Source organism: Engraulis encrasicolus, chromosome 14, assembly GCF_034702125.1.
Source record: "Engraulis encrasicolus isolate BLACKSEA-1 chromosome 14, IST_EnEncr_1.0, whole genome shotgun sequence".
NCBI lineage: Eukaryota > Metazoa > Chordata > Actinopteri > Clupeiformes > Engraulidae > Engraulis > Engraulis encrasicolus.
The window spans coordinates 24,000,128-24,017,826 of NC_085870.1; the positions used below are offsets into that span (position 1 = coordinate 24,000,128).

General features: G+C 41.0%; 3 protein-coding genes and 1 long non-coding RNA gene across 4 annotated transcripts; 2 read left to right on the forward strand and 2 right to left on the reverse strand.

Annotated features, from left to right (window-relative positions):
* Window positions 1-1,041: 1,041 nt before the first annotated feature.
* LOC134463019 (sterile alpha motif domain-containing protein 3-like) lies at window positions 1,042-7,611 on the reverse strand. Its single transcript, XM_063216276.1, has 9 exons — window positions 7,582-7,611; window positions 6,025-6,115; window positions 3,244-3,373; window positions 2,265-2,303; window positions 1,920-2,099; window positions 1,739-1,826; window positions 1,491-1,640; window positions 1,300-1,362; window positions 1,042-1,050 (listed from the first exon to the last, which is right to left on the reverse strand). The coding sequence occupies exons 2-9, from the start codon at window positions 6,104-6,106 to the stop codon at window positions 1,042-1,044; spliced, it is 741 nt and encodes a 246-aa protein (XP_063072346.1). The 5' UTR covers window positions 6,107-6,115; window positions 7,582-7,611.
* Window positions 7,612-8,822: 1,211 nt separating this feature from the next.
* Window positions 8,823-10,330, forward strand: LOC134463201 (uncharacterized). Its single transcript, XR_010037673.1, has 3 exons — window positions 8,823-8,944; window positions 9,112-9,207; window positions 9,743-10,330. It is a non-coding gene; the product is annotated as an uncharacterized LOC134463201 (long non-coding RNA).
* A 1,109-nt stretch (window positions 10,331-11,439) lies between these two features.
* On the forward strand, window positions 11,440-14,051 carry LOC134462315 (uncharacterized). Its single transcript, XM_063215265.1, has 6 exons — window positions 11,440-11,504; window positions 11,964-12,174; window positions 12,325-12,437; window positions 12,875-13,044; window positions 13,316-13,448; window positions 13,567-14,051. Exons 1-6 carry the CDS (start codon window positions 11,478-11,480, stop codon window positions 14,029-14,031), a joined length of 1,119 nt encoding a protein of 372 aa, XP_063071335.1. The 5' UTR covers window positions 11,440-11,477; the 3' UTR covers window positions 14,032-14,051.
* A 552-nt stretch (window positions 14,052-14,603) lies between these two features.
* On the reverse strand, window positions 14,604-17,051 carry LOC134462314 (uncharacterized). Its single transcript, XM_063215264.1, has 2 exons — window positions 16,824-17,051; window positions 14,604-15,874 (listed from the first exon to the last, which is right to left on the reverse strand). Exons 1-2 carry the CDS (start codon window positions 16,937-16,939, stop codon window positions 14,686-14,688), a joined length of 1,305 nt encoding a protein of 434 aa, XP_063071334.1. The 5' UTR covers window positions 16,940-17,051; the 3' UTR covers window positions 14,604-14,685.
* Window positions 17,052-17,699: the final 648 nt, after the last annotated feature.

The following is a 17,699-nucleotide window of genomic DNA, read 5'->3' on the forward strand; positions in this document are numbered from 1 at the left end:
GTAAAGTTACCTTAAAGCGATGGTTCGGAGTAGAATCGCCCTAATGCCATTTGAACCGTGACACCCATCCACCTTTACACCCGAAGTGTTTTCTGCCGCAGACTTACATCAACAGAGTTGCCGTGTTATTCGATGTTTATTCCGGTTAGCTTGACTCAAGCGCATATGGATACTGGGCACCGTCTCCAAACTTTCCCCACAAAAATAACATGTCATTACACCAAACTTCTGCAGTAGCACAAATATGGTCTGTACTCACGAAACGAAGCATTTGGAAGTTTGGAAATAGTCCAGGAGTTTAGTATTATTAACACAAGCTGAATAGCTTCTCTGCTGCTAAAGCTGTGCCAACGTTACTTCCGTCATATGAGACAAGCCCGTAAAAGTCTTCAACAAACTTCCAGACGAGAGTGTTAAAAAAGTTTTCATTGAATTGTGATTAAGGCTTATATTTTCAAGGCAATACTTAAAAGATATTTCAAATCTTACCTACTATCAATCAGACAAGGATTTTCGTTATCAATACTGATGCTGAATTCACTTTTCATTGTGCATATTATGAGCTTCGTTTAGGACTCTTACATGCTTGTCTTAGATGACGGAAGTAACGTTGGCGCAGCTTTAGCAGCAGAGAAGCTATTCGGCTTGTGTTGATAATAATAAACTCCTGGACTATTTCCAAACTTCCAAATGCTTCGTTTCGTGAGTACAGACCATATTTGTGCTACTGCAGAAGTTTGGTGTCATGACATGTTATTTTTGTGGGGAAAGTTTGGAGACGGTGCCCAGTATCCATATGCGCTTGAGTCAAGCTAACCGGAATAAACATCGAATAACACGGCAACTCTGTTGATGTAAGCCTGCGGCAGAAAACACTTCGGGTGTAAAGGTGGATGGGTGTCACGGTTCAAATGGCATTAGGGTGATTCTACTCCGAACCATCGCTTTAAGTATAACACACAAGACAACATGTGAACAATGAGTTGAGTGAGTGACTCCAGGTGCTTGTTACAAGTTAACTTTTAAAACCTTTTAAAACTTTTAAAACCTCTAAATTAACACCCACAAACCAGCCAAATACTGGTGGAAATTCAGTTTGACTGGTAGAAAAGAAAACGTATTAGCCACTTTGACTGATAGAGACTGTATTTCTGTGAAGTAAAATTTAACATCTACAAGCTAAATTGGCTAATGATGAAAAAAAGTTAATTTATAGCCCTGCTAACATTGTACACTTACGAAACATGACCATGTCACAATTATTAGAAACAATATGGACACATAAAAAATAGATAATACCTCTTGTGAAGAGTTAGGCACTGGCTGAACTGTTGATGGAGGGTGTCCTCTCCTTTTGGCAAGCTGGTGTATGTATAAAAGAATAATCAAGAATTAGTGTGGTTTGTTTAAAGCCACCACAGTTCCCTGGCTGCAGACAGTGTACACATAAGGACAATACAAAAGCAAAAAATGATTTGGGAAACATGTACCATTTGAGTAGAGGAATGGCAGTCAGTCATCTGGGCGGAGGTCCTCTTCTTTGAGCCATATTTGACTTTCATCTCTTCCACTAAAGCTGAATTCAGAAGAGGCCTTCTCTCCTTCTTAAATTTGTTACGCAAACATTCCAATAGTGTTGCCTAAAGATAAAAAGGCAAAGGGAGTTGTGAGAGTTTGTTAGTGTTGATAAAAAACAAACCCACTATCATTGATGTGCACGTATGTGTACTATACATACATGTCCAGAAGAGCTGCCATCCTTTAAAAAAGGATATTTCATTGTCAGGGTACCCAGAACGTCTCCGTACATTTTGTGACTGGGATACCTACATAATAAAAACAGCACATTATCAATGCATAGCATCCCGGTTAACAAAAACAACATACAGTATGTCATAATAATATATAAATGTATTCACCATGTGTGTTTAGTGATGTTGTCAAACAACACTTGAATCAACAGTGCACGCAAATGTGATTTATCCTTCTTTTTAAAGGCAGGATCCTTTCTCAGCAGAGCAGCTTTTAATTCTGGTGGAAAGTCTGGTAAACAGAATACTGCAGGCCATGGTTCGGTCACATGTGACAGTGGCCCTTGCCTGTGTAGATACATAATTTTGTTGTGTAGTTTTAAGTATAGTAAAAATGAATGTGGTATTTGGATATAAGTAGAAGATTATTAGGTGCAACACAAAGTTTTTTTTCTTAACAGATATTGCAGAATGACTTATTTACACCACCCATCAGGTGTGCTTATTGCTTACTGATCACATGGTCCATTACAGGGTGCTGCAGTTACAGGCCTGGGTAAAGAGATAGAAGACAGTAAGTAAAGTAGTGCAGAAAAACACATACACACCACATGTTTCTTTTGGTGGAATTCAGCTTCCGTCACAGGACATGGTTCCAGTAACCCATATCCTTAGTACAGTATGTTGGACTCTGAGACCATGATTAACAAATTAGCATTAGATGGTGTCAAGCGTGTGTGGTGGTAAAAAAAAAAGTGATCTGTACAGTGCCCCCATGCTGAAGGTCAAACATGGTGGTGGGACTGAAATGTTTGGAGCTGTGTGGATGCCATCAACAGTAGGAAGCTGAATTTCACACAAAAAAACAACTAGTCAACATGTACTGTGACTACTGAAGCAGATCATGATCTCTCTATAGGATTTCATTAAAGTCTCACAAACATTTAGTTTAGCCAGGTGCAAACTCAAAATGTAAAAGTTCAATGTAAGGCAAGGACAAAAAACCACTGCGTACTAACTCACTATCACTATTAGGGGTGGGTATTGGCAAAGGTTTCACGATTCGATGCGCATCACGATACACATGCCACGATGCGATTCTATCACGATGCATTGCGATTCATGTACTACTGTGATGCATTGCGATATTTACTTCAGTAAATGTGTAAAATACAGCTTATTTGTCAGTTGCTGTGTAGCTTTCTTAAGTCAGTTCATTCTATTTAAGCATTCTATCATCTGGGAGAGAGCTTACATCACAACAGAAATATTACCTATTCTCTACTGAACAAAATAATCTGGGGCAAATCGAATTTTATTGTTATCAAATAATCAATTGTCATGAATCCATGCAGTATATTGAGAAAATAAGTATCACGATACCTTGTCATGAATCGATGCATTGTATCGTGAGAGTAAGTATCGCGATGCATCGATATGACGATTATTTTGCACACCCCTAATCACTATCATATGACACACTTGTACTTACTCTGAAGTAGAAGAGTTTTTTAAATGTTGGAGCTCCTTCATGAACAACACTTGTAGCTTAATGACTGGAAAAAGCTTCTCTATCATCCTCTCTGTGAGTCCCAAAAGAGTTTCCCCATCAATTTCCTGCTCTGTAAAATAGATAAATAAAATCAATAAATAAAAACTATTTCACATGCATGTTTACAGCACACCATCAAGCCAATAAACATTGTTATAAGGGAAGCAAAAATAGTGGTCAAAAACAAGAGCCCACAAGTTAGGAGGGCAACCGTAAGGAGTCTAATCACCTTGCATTTTGTACACCATGGTGAAGTGTAACAAATGTGTCATCGTCATGGATATACAAGTCCAGAGCATGAGGATCTTTCTCCTCCCCTGGCTGCACCACAATCCACTGACCCAGGTCCTCCACTTTAAAGGCATGATAATGCCCATTGAATTCTTTTGGAATTAATAATTGACCAAAAATCATCCAAACCCCCCTGAATTGAACAATTTTGGAAATCTTGATGAATATTGGAATGTCCTCTTCAATAGCATCAATCACGAAATTGTCACCAACCCTATATGTAACATTGTTGGTAGACAGAGTGCTAACCAAACCAACTTTCTCCTCCCAAGGAATGTCCTCAACACAGCTTTTCTCTCTCACTCCTTCCTGAATACTTGATGGTAAAGCTCTGAATGGAGTAAGTCGCTCTCCCTCTGTGTAAACACTTTGCTTGAGAACATCCAGCGATGTCAACTCCCAGCACTCCCTTAACTGGTGCCTTTTCGAAAGGGTGTAGCACACATTCTTGAAATTGCATGTATTTTTTGCCAGACGTTTGAAATATTGGTGTTTCCCCTCAAACCGCATGCACCACAATGGCTTCAAGGGCCCAAATTCTGAAATTAGTCGGGGGTAATGGATCAGGTAGTGGAGTTTGGGGGTGAAAGTAGCAGGGAACAAGGTTTTAAAACCAGACAGAAATTCACCAATTTGCAGGCTGAGGACTGGGATGGTGTCTTTTCTGATGTTGGAAGAAAAAAGGATCTCACCAATCTCACGGCACTTCAAAAAAATACCCCAGTGAACCTCACCCTCTGGAATGTAATGAGCAATAAGAAAGGGCAAAATCCTAAACAGACACCAGTTTTGTGATGCTGTCCCTTGTAATTTGTTTAGTTTCAAGCTGTTTTGTGATAATTTCTGTGGAATATTGCTTCTGTCATTCTTTCCAATTTCAAATGCATCCAACTCTGCATTCACACTCGAGACTGAGACAATGTTGCGGTGATGTAATGCCTTGATTACCTCACAGATTACCACAGGTATAACTCCCTCCAGGAAATCATGCATTAAATCAGGGGGAAATGCTTGTGTGACATCGAAGTATGGCAGTTCATTAAATGGACATTCACTGACGACCCCGTAGGTCTGTTTTGATATCGCAGGGCTCTCCCTCAGTGCTTCCAGGTGGTATTTGTGCACTTCAGATGTTCTTATTACTGTGTGTTCCTCATTAACATGGAGTTTTAAGTCATTATAGGTGACCATACAATAACGACACACACGCCCACTACTGAAGCAACACGTAAATCCTGCCAAGCTATGAGCTGCCAAATTGTCTGCAGAAATTGTTGCTAATGCCGCCTTCACATGCACACTTTGCCCGTTCACATTGAGTGCCAGTCCGTGAATATGTAAAGAGATCAGATCATCAATGAGGGGGCGCAGAATCTCTCTGTAAGAATACTTTTGGAGTAGTTTGTTCTTCACAAGAATGCAGAGGTGTATGAACCGGAGTTGGGACTTAAAATTTGCCTCAAGATTTCCAATTGTAAAATAAAATGCAGCAAGTTTGTGAAGTGTTTTTTTGGAAGATAGAGGGTTCACTATCTCGAATTCATCTGTGTAAAGATGTAATCTGACAATGTTGGCATCTCCAAAAAAAGGACTTCCCTGGAATATCTCTCCGTCAGTATAGTCACTAAAAGTAAAAGCACTTGGGGATCTCTCACAGGTTCTTTGGAATGATTCAAAAACATCAGTGTTCTCCAGGTGAGTCTTGAGAACATCTTTTATGGGAATGTATTGAAATGAATCCTCATTCCCCTTGCTGTTGATGCCTAAACATTTTTGCACAGGTTCCACAAAATTAAGGTGCTCTTTACTGTACTGAAGGAGTTTGTACTCGGACTTTACATACTCAAATGCTGAATCAAAAATTGTGTCTTCAGACAGCAAAAAATCCAAATCTTCATGGTCTTCCAATCTAAATCCTGAACTACTCAAATGAAATTTTATTATCTCAGCATAGTGCTGTTGAAAAAAATTAATCATAAATTGGAGGTTGGTTACAATTGTGTCCTGGGTCAATTTTGGGAGAAGATGTTTTTCTTGTAGATTTAAAATGAAAAGAGCCACATGTTGCTTCAGTCCAGATAAAAGACTCTCCAAAGTATTCCCTTTCACACGCCTCTCATCAACATAAGCATCATCATCATCATCATCATCATCGTCCTCATCATCATCATCATCTATGGCTTCTTCAATCTGGTCAATGGGATGTTTATCAATATTTGAGCTCGTGGTCAAAGCTTCTCTATGCTTTCTATATATATGGTTTCTCAGACACGGAACACTCTTGTATGTTCTATTACATCCTCCCACATTACAGGTGATACTGAAATTGGGTTGGTGGTTGTGCAATAATTGCAGATGCGTTAGGTACTTTCGTAGTTGAAATTTGATGACCTCACAGAATGGACATTTGAAGAAATCCATGTACCGTACCTCTGAATGTTTCCTTAAAATCTATGAGATTAATGCTTTGCAGCCATTTGCCGACATTATCTTGGGACCACTTGTCCACCATTTGGAATATCTGAAATGACACAATGACACACAATATCATGCATTAGAGTGTGCATGTGTGTGTATGGACATGCATATATACATACTGTCAAACAGCCAAGAGTGGCATTTTAGGGTTTTCCTTTTCAATACCAAATACATATATAAAAAAACACTGTACTATTTCAGAATATAGGCCCTGTGGCCTATACACCTCGTGGCAGAAAGATAAAAACAAAAAGAAAAACAACATACAAATCCTAAACCATACCATGACGTTATAGCCTAAATATAGCCTATAGAAATACAAACCAACCACACATAACACAACCAGCTAGGATTGGCCTATGGTTTATGATTTGGATGTTGTTGCTGCTTTTGTTTTGTTTGTTTAATCGTACTGCCACAAGGGGGCGCCCCAACATTAAGTACGACAGAGCCGTATATAGAGATTTATATACGGCTCTGAAGTACGACGTATGTGAGTATACAGAGCCTGACTGAGGCAACAATCTAGGCTGTGAAACAAGATAGTTAACAGTCAAGCCTCGGGTAAACGCTGCACGGCTCAGAATATCATAACATGTTGATGCAAAGGGGCAAATACAGGGGGGAATACCGAAACGTTAAAAGCAAGTAGCGTGAGGAATTAAATATTTCGTTTAATCGTTTTTTTGACCAGCAGTGTCCGGAAGATGAAGGAGTGCTTGCGCTACTTCGGGCTCCCTTTCGATGTCTGCTTATCGCCAGAAGTGTTGTACTTCGCTATTTAAAAGGAGCAACGTCTCTTTGACACACGGCGCGCTGCTTTCTGGGTGTATGCGGTGATTAATTATGTCAGCATCAGGGCTCAAAATTAACTTTTTTTCATCACCAGCCAAAATGTCTTGGTGTTGAAGTCTACTAGCCAAACACACAAACCGTAGCCCGCTAATTGGTCAAAGTGGCTTGAAAGTTGGTACCAGCCAAACTGAATTTCAACTGCATTTAGCATTTTGGCTGGTGTTAACAGAGCCCATGGTTAATATACAATGTCAAATATCGGTTCCAGATGACACGGTAGCGGCCTTCTTTCTGTTTTATAGCTACATTTGTAGCTATAAAACAAGCTAGGCCAAGTTAGCGGACAACTTGGATTCCCGACCCTGTCACCCTCTATGAAACACAAACAATACAAAAACAAAAACAATTAATCGTGGTGTAAGATCATATCTGTTGTAGTCCGTGGCGCTGACAGTGGAAATCCATCTAGGACTACTCTAAAAATTAACGTATAGTACAACGTCCTTCTGCTAGCATGCCTAACATTAGCAAAACAACTGACGTTATAAAAGTTAACGCCCCTATCGACGGTCAAACCAATAGCTGTACATTTTTGCTAAACACACCCTTTCACGTCTTTAAAGAGAAACACATACCATTTTAGGTCCCATACATGACACTTAGTAGCCTAGGTTTAATGAGAAATACAGAGATTGTAAAAATGTAACCACTTACTGTTAGTTTAACGCCAGACTGAATGGTCGCCGTTGGAAAGGTTGGTTGGAAATCAAAAAAATCTTCACGTGCGAGATATAGCACCTTTCAAGTAGAAAGGGTTCTATTTTCTCATAATTGAACCCCTGGGATCTATATAGCACCCACAGGAACCCTTTTTTCTAAGAGTGTACACTGCACGATGCGAGATTCACGATTGACCTGCGATTGAGCAAGAAATCGGCCCGAATCTCAAAAAGTCGTGCTAGTGCCAAATCGGGGCAAAATCGGGGCTAAAGTCGCACAGTGTGAGCTCAGCTTAAGACAGTATAGAGTTGCTGCCCTATGCGCCGAATGGCGTGATGGGGTTAAGTAAGTAAGTAAGACAGTATAGACATAGATGGTGGATGTACTACACTACCCATACAATACACATAGGCCTACAGACATTTAAAGTGCAAGACTGGACAACAGAAGACAGATAGAGAACATATTAAAGGAGCTATTTGTTGGGCATCCTCAATAATAGCTTAGTTTTACAATTCTGACATAGTAATAGTTGTAAAATATTAATAAATCTATGTAATGTAACATAAGCAATGAGTCCAGAGTCTCTAGCATTTAGCAGGTGTTTTTGTAGGTGCCTTAGGTTAAAATGGGTTAAATGGATGAAAGGGGGACCAATGCTGGATCTCAAATGCCACACTTTTGCACTTCTGGCACTATGTTTCAGTGCGCAACTAATACGCCATACAGAAACATGAACACTGCAAGTGTGAAAATGCCCTAAGTTAGCAACCTACTTGATTGCAATGTAATTTCCCATTGCAACCTACTAAGCTGCTGACTGGTTAGCAATGATGCTTTTCAGAAATGTGGATGCTTGGCCACAGACTGAGAGCTCTCTTCATTTGCAGACACCGAGGGCAAGTCAGTGCCATACCTCATAATCATCCCAGCTGCTTTGCTGGCAATACTGCTGCTAGGAGGAGCAGCTTTCCTGTATTTCAGATGTAAAAGTACACACACACACACACACACACACACACACACACACACACACACACACACACACACACAGGCTAATTTCATACTTACACACATTGATATGTTAAAACACACACACACACACACACACACACACACACACACACACACACACACACACGCACACAAACGTAATGAACGTTTGTTTTGGTGTAAACAATCTCTGTCTTTTATCATATTGTGTTTTCATTTTGCTTTGTACTGTACAGCACAGAGAATAAGACAGAATGGGAATGACAACCGACAAGACACCGCTGCTACTACACCAACCAACGCAGCCCAGTACGGCAATGAACAGCAGATTTACTCAAACATCAGACCAAACACTGGAGATCAGGTGGATGCTCTCTCTCTCTCTCATTCTCTCTCTCTAATGGGACTAAGACTAAGAAGGAATGAACGCGTGTGATACTTCATATGCATATGAAGGTTTATAACATGGCATTATGATTCTTTATGAGCACAGTTGTGTGTATAATTAGTATATGATGGTGCAATCAACAGAGTGAGGCCACTGCTACACCAACCTATGCAACCCTTCAGTACCGCTACGATGAACAGCAGACATACTCAACCATCAGACCAAACACTGGAGACCAGGTGGGTGTATCTGGTGTATGTGGCTTTCGATTTTTGAAAAATATCCCCTTTGCAGGCCTATGTTCCGTCTTTGTCCCATAGGCGCTAATGTAAAAGAGAACCCTCAGATGAAACATCTTCATAGATGAAACATCTTCCTCCCATAGGGGCTAATCAGTGCTTAATTTGAGGGGGAGCAAGGGGGAGCTAGCTCCGGAACCTCAGATGAGAGCTCCGGAACCTTGGATGGAACCTCAGGGAAAGACATCACAGACCCCCCCTCCAGGGGGAGCCACCCATCGTCTGTGCTCCGGGACCTCCCGCTTGACAAATTAAGCACTGGGGCTAATGTAAACATTTCCCCTATTTCAACGAGGTGGCACCTTTGTAACGTGACAGTGATGAGACTATGTGAATTGTTGTTCTGTTAATCATTGTTGGTTCTCGCTACAGAAAAAGTTGCATTCAAATGTTAAACACTCGGTGCACAACTGCACATACACAAGTTGTACACTTTTGTTCTTTCTATCTGATCCTCATCTCAATTGTGTTTTAGGCTGACTCTGTGGACTATGAGAATGTGTGACTCAATGTCTTGAAAGGAAAATGGAGTCGTGCTGCTGCAGTACACTGAACTGTCTGCTGGCACCATCCTCCCTCTGCGATACTCTGCGTGTCTTCTGACAATATCAATAACAACATCTATGTATAATTTGCCGTTTGCTTTTTCTGTTCCTCTCAGAAGGTGTAAGTCCAGATCATGCAACATTGTAAAGATGGTGATATCGGATGGTGGTCTGATATCTACATCGCACAATGTTACACAGAATGTGGAAGTACGGCTTCATAAGTTCCCAGGCTCCCGTTTCTTTTCATTTAATGTGACGTTTCGGGCAGCATACCCTTCTTCAGACTAAAAACACATGAAAAGCACAGTTTAAATACCCATGATCATAGGTGGTTCAACCCCCAGCCAGGTGATCCCCATTTATGTCAATCTCCTTTGAAAAGTGATGTGTGCAACATGAAACCACAAAGTGAATGTACATATTTTGCCCGAGACATCACATTAAATGAAAAGAAACGGGAGCCTGGTGTGTGGACTTTATTTTCAATTTTCATGTGACTTTGCTGGTCCTGCACCCAGAATATTTTTGAGACGGATGTTCGTGTTTTTTTCTTTAGCCTACTGAACTTTAACACATTTTATACCTAAATTGTTTGTAACATCTTTCATCATTTTTTTGCTACATCTTTTACCATGTGTTGGACATTGCGGTCAGTGTTGCAACTGTACACTGCACCTAGATGTCTTTGTTATCTAAAAAATGGCCTTGTTACCAGGGACGTGCACAGGAATCTGAAAGGGCAGTTGCTTTAACCTGAAGAAAGGGCAAGCCCCCCCCCCCCCCCCCCCCAAAAAAAAAACAACAACCCATCAACAATGAGCGGCCTTCAGAATTTTTTATTATTTTATTGTATAGTATCTTGAATGCGTACCATATGATATAACATGCTAGTTTTTAAACATGTAGGCCTACCTATTAATCATATCAGAGAAGATCAGCCTTATGCCCACCTGCCCTAAAAGTCTCCTGATCCACATTTCCTCATGTGTGGTATGTGGCTGCCCCTAAATTAAATGAAATTATGAGAAAAAGCCTTGATAGTTTTTAAACCTGTATCAGTCACAGAGATGATCAGTCTTATGCCTACCTGCCCTATGTGCAGAGGTCTGTGGCTCTGAGTCATCCTCATCTTAAATGAAATGAAATGATGAGTAAATTAATAGGGTTGGCAAGTGTGACGTCACGGATCCAAATCCCCAGCTCCCAATGTATACTGTAATGTTAACAGCCTATGTTCACGGTTGGATTGTAAAACGCCTGCTAAGGTTACGAAGACACGGAACACATCGTTGGAAAGACGAAACCACGCGGATTCATCTGCATTTTAAAGTAAGTCGATCAGACCTGTATATCTCATTCAATGAACTCCATGAAAGTGCGACCAGCAAAAAGGACCCAGTGCTGTTTGTGCTAACGTTAGCCGCCGGCGGGAACATAAACAGAAATTCTAAACACAGTGAACGTTAACGACAGGTAATATCTAGTGATTGCTATACGAAAATGTCTACTGCTAAGGAGCCAGTCACATTTTTCACCGTGACTTCGTATTTCGCCAGCCATCCGAAGTCAGTTAAAAAGGGACTGAACTCCTTCAACTCAAATAGAGTGATTAGTGTCAATGTTATGTCAGGTGGCAGCTTGAAAGGAAAAGTGCAGGCGTCTATGAAGAAAAAAGAATATGAGGTGGAGGTGAGGCGAAACATTAGCTAAATATGTGGGTGTCGACTTGAAAACCGATATAACTGTTGACGTTTACTATGTTAAATATGTTCAATCTATGTCAGTTAAGCAACATGGTTTGTTATCGGTGAGAAATGGTTGACTATCCACAGAGTGTAGTTGGTACAGTGGCGCTATCTAGTGGTCGTCTAAACTTAAATATCAAAGTGCTCAAGCTGTTCCCTCAGCGGCGATTTATGTTATGTTATGTTCTTGTATGCCTACGACCATGGCTCTATTTTTTTTTTTATCACCTGCCAAAATGTTGAAAGTATGTTATTCTTGCCATAGCCTACACACACACTCACTGATGGGTAAAAATGGCTGGTACGTTTTTCCAGCCAAAGTGACTTTTCACCAGCATTTGGCTGGTTGGCTGGTGTTAATTTAGAGCCTGGCCTTGGACTAAGAAAAGTTGTGTTCATCTAGGTGCATGTAGAGGATCAGGAGGTGACGGACAGCAGGTGTACATGTGCTGTTGGTCTAGCCAAGTGCCACCACATTGCAGCCCTCCTCATTTGGGCGGAGAAGAACATGACCCGGACGGATGTGGAGTGTGTGTGGAGAAGGCCTACAGCACCCAAAACAGAGGACGTTGTGGCCAAGAGGCTGTCTGTGATGGCACCTTCGACATCAAAAGGTTAGTAGCCCAGCCTACTTGGAATAATGACTCACAACCACAAAATATTTATCACCAGTTATCCATGCTTTCTGCTTTGTTGTTGAACCTACATGGACCTACATTTTCTTTACATATTAAATTGAATTATATTTTATGCATTTATTTCAGCTGGAATTAAGCGCCCAGTGACCGAAGAAGACAAAGGCTGGACAAGGCAGTCTTTGGCGCAATTTGGGCGTTTCACAGGTCTGGGCTTTATTTTAGCCCCAGAAATACATCAGGTATGCTTTCTGTTTTTTATATTTTTGATGTATTGTTATAATCATCCCAAGGTCTATACATTCTCTCGACTAGGAGTGTCGTGATAACCAAAATACCTGACAATGACAATAATAATCTAACACTTGGAAATCCAAAATAATACTGTACGATAGGCTACCAGATTACTGAGGCCTACTGTACACAGTTAGCATTTACAACTTCTCATGTCAAAGCTGCAATCGTAGTGAATAGCTGAACAAATTCATTTATACAATGACAAATCCACACTGACTATTTCCTCATCACTTCAGAATGACGGCCAAACCAGAGGGCACAAACACTCCTTGCATTTATTTTAGATATACTTTTTGCCTGTGCTGTGTAACCAACATATATTTGTGTGCCATATTGTTCTATGCATAAGTCTGTTTTTTTCCCTTGATAATTGTTGGGGCAGGAATTTGACCCATCCCTACCAGAGAAACTATTTGATGGGATACTGGCCAGTCAGGAGTACAGCGATGCTCAAGACAAAGAGGACTTCATCATGACGTCTCTTGCTGTCAGCCAGCAACAAAAAGAAGCCATCGAGAGGGCCACAGTTGGGCAGACGAGCAATGCATTATGGTAAGTACACATGGGCAATACAGCGCCAATGTTGGAGGATGTTTATTCAGTTATTTGATATTGTAGAAAAAGCTGCTCACAGACATGAGACTCGATTCATTTTGAAATGGTACCTTTTTGACTTTAAACACAAACAAATAATGTAAATGTAATCGACACTTGTACAATTATTCTGCTTGGGTCAGAAAGTTGCCATTTGGATTGACATGAGTTTTGTGTCGTATTTCCTTAATCATCTATGTGTCAACTAAAATGGCTTTCTCTGTAACAGGGCAGCATATCGCAAGAAGAGGATCACAGCGAGCAACTTTGGTTTGGTTTTGTCTGCAGTCAGAAGACAGTCTTTCCCACCTTCATTGTTCAAGACACTGCTGGGAGAATACAACCCCAAACAAGGAGCTCGTGTGAGTAGCGAACACACCGTGTAATTTTTTAGCCATTTACTAGGCTACCATTTACTAGGCTACTTTGCTATTTATTTGCTTTTGATTCTTACACTTGTGTTTCATTCTCTGTCCCCAGGCATGTGATTGGGGAATCGTGCACGAGAAAGAGGCCAAAAAGAAGTTCATGGAACAAAGTGGGGAGACCATCCTGGAGAAGGGACTGTTCCTGTCTGACAGTGGGCTGCTTGGGGCCTCCCCAGATGGACTTCTACTGTCCAGCAATTACCTTGTGGAGGTGAAATGCCCATATTCTGCCAGAGAGAAAACAATCGCTCAGGCAGCAGAGGCAAAGGACTTTTACCTGTACGTGGACCAAGTCACCGGGCTATTTAGGTTGAAGAACACCCACAACTACTGGCATCAGATTCAGGGCAACCTGCACCTGACAGAGGCTACCACCTGTCATCTAGTTGTATGGACAACTCAGGACATGGCCATTGTAGAGATTAAAAAAGACCCAGCCTGGGTCAGCAATCTTAAGGTCCTGGAAAATTTTTACAAGGACCATTTTCTGCCCCGTGCTCTCTTCAATAACAAATAAATGTTAACTTATTGAACTTATTTATTGATATGTGTCATATTTTTTTTACACATTCTGAAATCAGGGGTTATGAAAGTCAGCATTGAATTTACACTGGACACAGCATGTGTCTTTAGGAAGTTGTCTCATCTTGCATCTAGCCTTACAAAGGGAATGTCCAAGTACTTGCAAGGTAATGAAAGAACCGCACACCGTGAGCTCCCATTTACTCTTTTATGTACTCTTCTCCCATTTACTCTTACTATTTTTTTTATTCCAGTGATGTTTCGGAATAAAAATGGTGTAAATGGGAGCTTATCAGTGTGCAGTTCTTTCATTACCTTACAAGTACTTCACATTTTGAACCTGCACCCAACCAACAAAAAAGAATTTGGATGTGTGTGAGATTGGACTTGAATGCCCAAGTACTTAACACTGTTCTATGCTCCAAAATACTTCATGGTACATTAACTGAATTATTTCCTTAAAGTTATCTTGTTTTGTCCAACACCTGCGCCGCTGGAATGCCCAAGTACTTATCTTAGATATTCATTCTACATTAAACAACATTACTGTGTGAATATAATGCAAAAGACAAACACAAATTAAGACATACTATAACATTTATTTATATACAATATTATGATAACTGATTATTTATGATGACTGGTAAGATCAGACATCTACTTCCCTCAGGATGGGTGTCTGTAAGTTCATCAAGCACACACACACTTTCCAGATCTTGTTTCCATGTTTCTTGTACTGATGTGGGATCTCTTTTAAAATCCGAAATGTTTTCAGGCGCTGAATAGAACGTTCCACATGGACTCTGGCACTGGCAATCAGTCTATTATACTGAACTTCCTGCAATGTGAACTGTCCATCGACAAGGAATGTGGGGATGTTGAGGGAAACACCTTCGGGCAAAATGTCGCGGATGGTGAAGCCCTTGTCAGCCATCACCATGTCCCCTGGAACAAGTTGTTCCAGCACTCCACTGTCAGCTGTTATGGCTTTGTCGGATATGCTCCCACCATACAGTTCACTAACAAACGTGATAACTCCATTGGGCGCCACACCGACCAGAGCCTTAAGTGTGGTGCATCCTTTGTAATGGCTGTACAGCTTACTTTGGTCCTCAAGGCTTTCGGTGTTGCAGACAGCCACTTCAGTGCAGTCAAGCACAATACGGCAGTTGGGGAATGGGAGGAAGCACTCTGGCAGGGAGGTTTGGTTTTTGAAACGGGAAGGGATGTTGTTTTCCATCATTCCAACGTACAAGATGTCATAAAGGGCACTGGAGATGGTCATAAAAATATTGGTGACTGTGGTTCGACTGCAGTTAAATCTGGTGGAGAGGTCTTCGATCCCACAATTCAGCCGGAGCTTCATCAGAGTTAACAGCAATTGATCAATTAGTGGCATACTTTGGACAGTCCAATCATAGTGATACTTGAGGGGAAATTTGGAAAGAAGGGCATATAGAAAGAAAACTGTGGCAGCATCAGGCATGCCTGTGTAATAAATGACTTTGCGGGGCACAGAGGATATTTGGTCGAATGAAAATGTTTGCTTATGATTCTGTAGTTGTGCATGCAATCTTAAATTTTCTTCTTTCAGTTGGGCATTCTCCATTTGCAACAATTCGGTTGATCGTTGAACTTCAAGGTGGCATGAACCTGCCTCTGCCTCGTCTTCCTCTTCCTCAGTGACAGGGAGTGTCTTCAGTCGTTTGGATGGCTGTTCAATGGACTGAAAAGCCTTTCCCTCGTTCCAGGCAAATCTTGTGGGTCCGGCTGCCTTTCCATTCGGGAAATGCCACCCGCAGATCCTGGTATTAGGAGTTGGAGTGAAATTGTCACGTCTGGGGGGAAAAAGACACACGCACATAGAAACTGTCATTAGTATATTGCATCACAGACTCCCCCATCATCTCTAGTCAACTTTGACCGGTGTAAAATACTATCTTGGGCCGTAACAACTGGCGACTGCAGATGTTAGAAGCAATGGTAATTGGTCGTAAGTAAATGTCACTTTTAAACTGGAGCGTATTCATTCAGACCAGTCGCTGTGTTTATATCATCTGGAATCGCCAGTTGAGGAGGCCCAGATAGTCTCTTATAGGGAGGTAGATGGACACTCCCAACTGAGATCGCTCCCGGACGTGTAGTCCCAGGTGTTTCTATCACTCCCGGACGTGTAGTCCCGCCCGATTATATTTCACGTATTATCATACACTGTCACATACAAGCAATTTAGGGTTAGAAACAAAAAACTAACATCAAAAAGATAACTAGCGCCGTTATATGGCGGTGGGATCGATAGTCTGGCTAGTGGGAGCGAGCCGACCGGGGAGCGTCCTGCGTTGGGAGCGACAATCAGGGAATCTCTGTTACATCGGTACTAGTGTGATACTTTCTCATTTTTCATGGCCTGTACCACGTTACCATAAAATATTAGTCTGTTAAAACAATATATACATCGGTTTTGCTCAATTAAGTGTCCGAGCTGACCGCTTTCCCACAACTAACAACACGTAAGGACAGCTGATCTGCCAGCTGTTTCCTTAGTGAGAGCTATCTTCAATAGCAAGCTCCCTCCAACTATCATAAAAAAAACTTCGACTGGTACTGGTTACTTCATCATGGGCATAGACACTAAACGATTTTGCAATCAAAATACTAGTCTGTTTGGATGAAAAATAGATCAGTGTTGCCTAGTAACAGCTTTTCCACAGCTAACAACTCGCTAGTTAGCTGATGTAAGCTACCTACCATTAAGCTGCATTCATTAAGATTTTGAATCAAACTTACCGTATCAACTTCAGCCACTTTTTGCTGACTTTCTCGTCGACAGGAAAACGGTAAAAGGGGAATCCTTTGTCGACGTCGTTTCTGTTCTTACACAACGGGACACAGCACTGTACCATTTTCAATCCGCTTCTTGTCGAGTTTTATTACATTGTGTTTACATGGTAGTTGATAACGAATGGATCCGGAATGGATCCGGAAGTGACGTTTTCGGCCCTGGTGACGGATCGACTTGCCAACCCCATAGGCTAAATATGAGGATGCTTAATCAATTAACCCACTGTCATCTTTATAATCCTTGTAGCAGCCAAAGTAGACTTTAAGGTATAATAAATAGAAATAGTTTAAAAATGGTTAAAAAGATCATTTAATTTCAATTTGAAATTTCATTAATAGGCATATTCCATGATTAAAATGATGAATATTATATAGGAAAGCTAAAACAATAAGAATTCACAGGTTTAGGTAATTTGTTGGGTCTTTTGTAGCCTATATTAAAAATGTGTACTGTCGCTTTAAGAATTGACGAGCCGGCTTTCATTTCAGATCGCAAAGAACCGTGGCGTTTTCCTGGTGAACCAGTAGCCTGTAAGTAGGGTAAGTAAGTTTTGCAAGTAAGTAAGTAAGTAAGTAAGTAAGGTTTGTGTAGCCCAGCCCCCTGGGCGTCAACACATAGCTTCTGGTTCACCAGGAAACCGTGGCGTGGGAGCGACCAGTTCTTATCTGTTGCTCTGAAGCTCCGAGCTTCTCGCAGACTTTATAACCTTTTATTTTCATTACAGATATTTTAGTTAGTTCATGCACATTTTGTAGGCCTATGTCTTGAGAAGAACAGTAAACGTCAGTTATCATGTGGAGTGGATTTATTTCAATTACATG

Excerpts from the sequence above, each read along its gene's own strand:
- LOC134462315 (XM_063215265.1), top strand. The coding sequence starts at position 11,478 with ATGAAGAAAAAAGAATATGAGGTGGAG. Across the intron at positions 11,505-11,963 it reads AAAAAGAATATGAGGTGGAG|GTGCATGTAGAGGATCAGGA; the intron begins GTGAGGCGAAAC and ends GTGTTCATCTAG. Across the intron at positions 13,045-13,315 it reads CAGACGAGCAATGCATTATG|GGCAGCATATCGCAAGAAGA; the intron begins GTAAGTACACAT and ends TCTCTGTAACAG.
- LOC134462314 (XM_063215264.1), bottom strand. The coding sequence starts at position 16,939 with ATGGTACAGTGCTGTGTCCCGTTGTGTAAGAACAGAAACGACGTCGAC. Across the intron at positions 15,875-16,823 it reads AAGTGGCTGAAGTTGATACG|ACGTGACAATTTCACTCCAA; the intron begins GTAAGTTTGATT and ends TTTTCCCCCCAG.
- LOC134463019 (XM_063216276.1), bottom strand. The coding sequence starts at position 6,106 with ATGGTGGACAAGTGGTCCCAAGATAATGTCGGCAAATGGCTGCAAAGC. Across the intron at positions 1,827-1,919 it reads AACATCACTAAACACACATG|GTATCCCAGTCACAAAATGT; the intron begins GTGAATACATTT and ends TTTATTATGTAG. Across the intron at positions 1,363-1,490 it reads GCCATTCCTCTACTCAAATG|CTTGCCAAAAGGAGAGGACA; the intron begins GTACATGTTTCC and ends TACATACACCAG.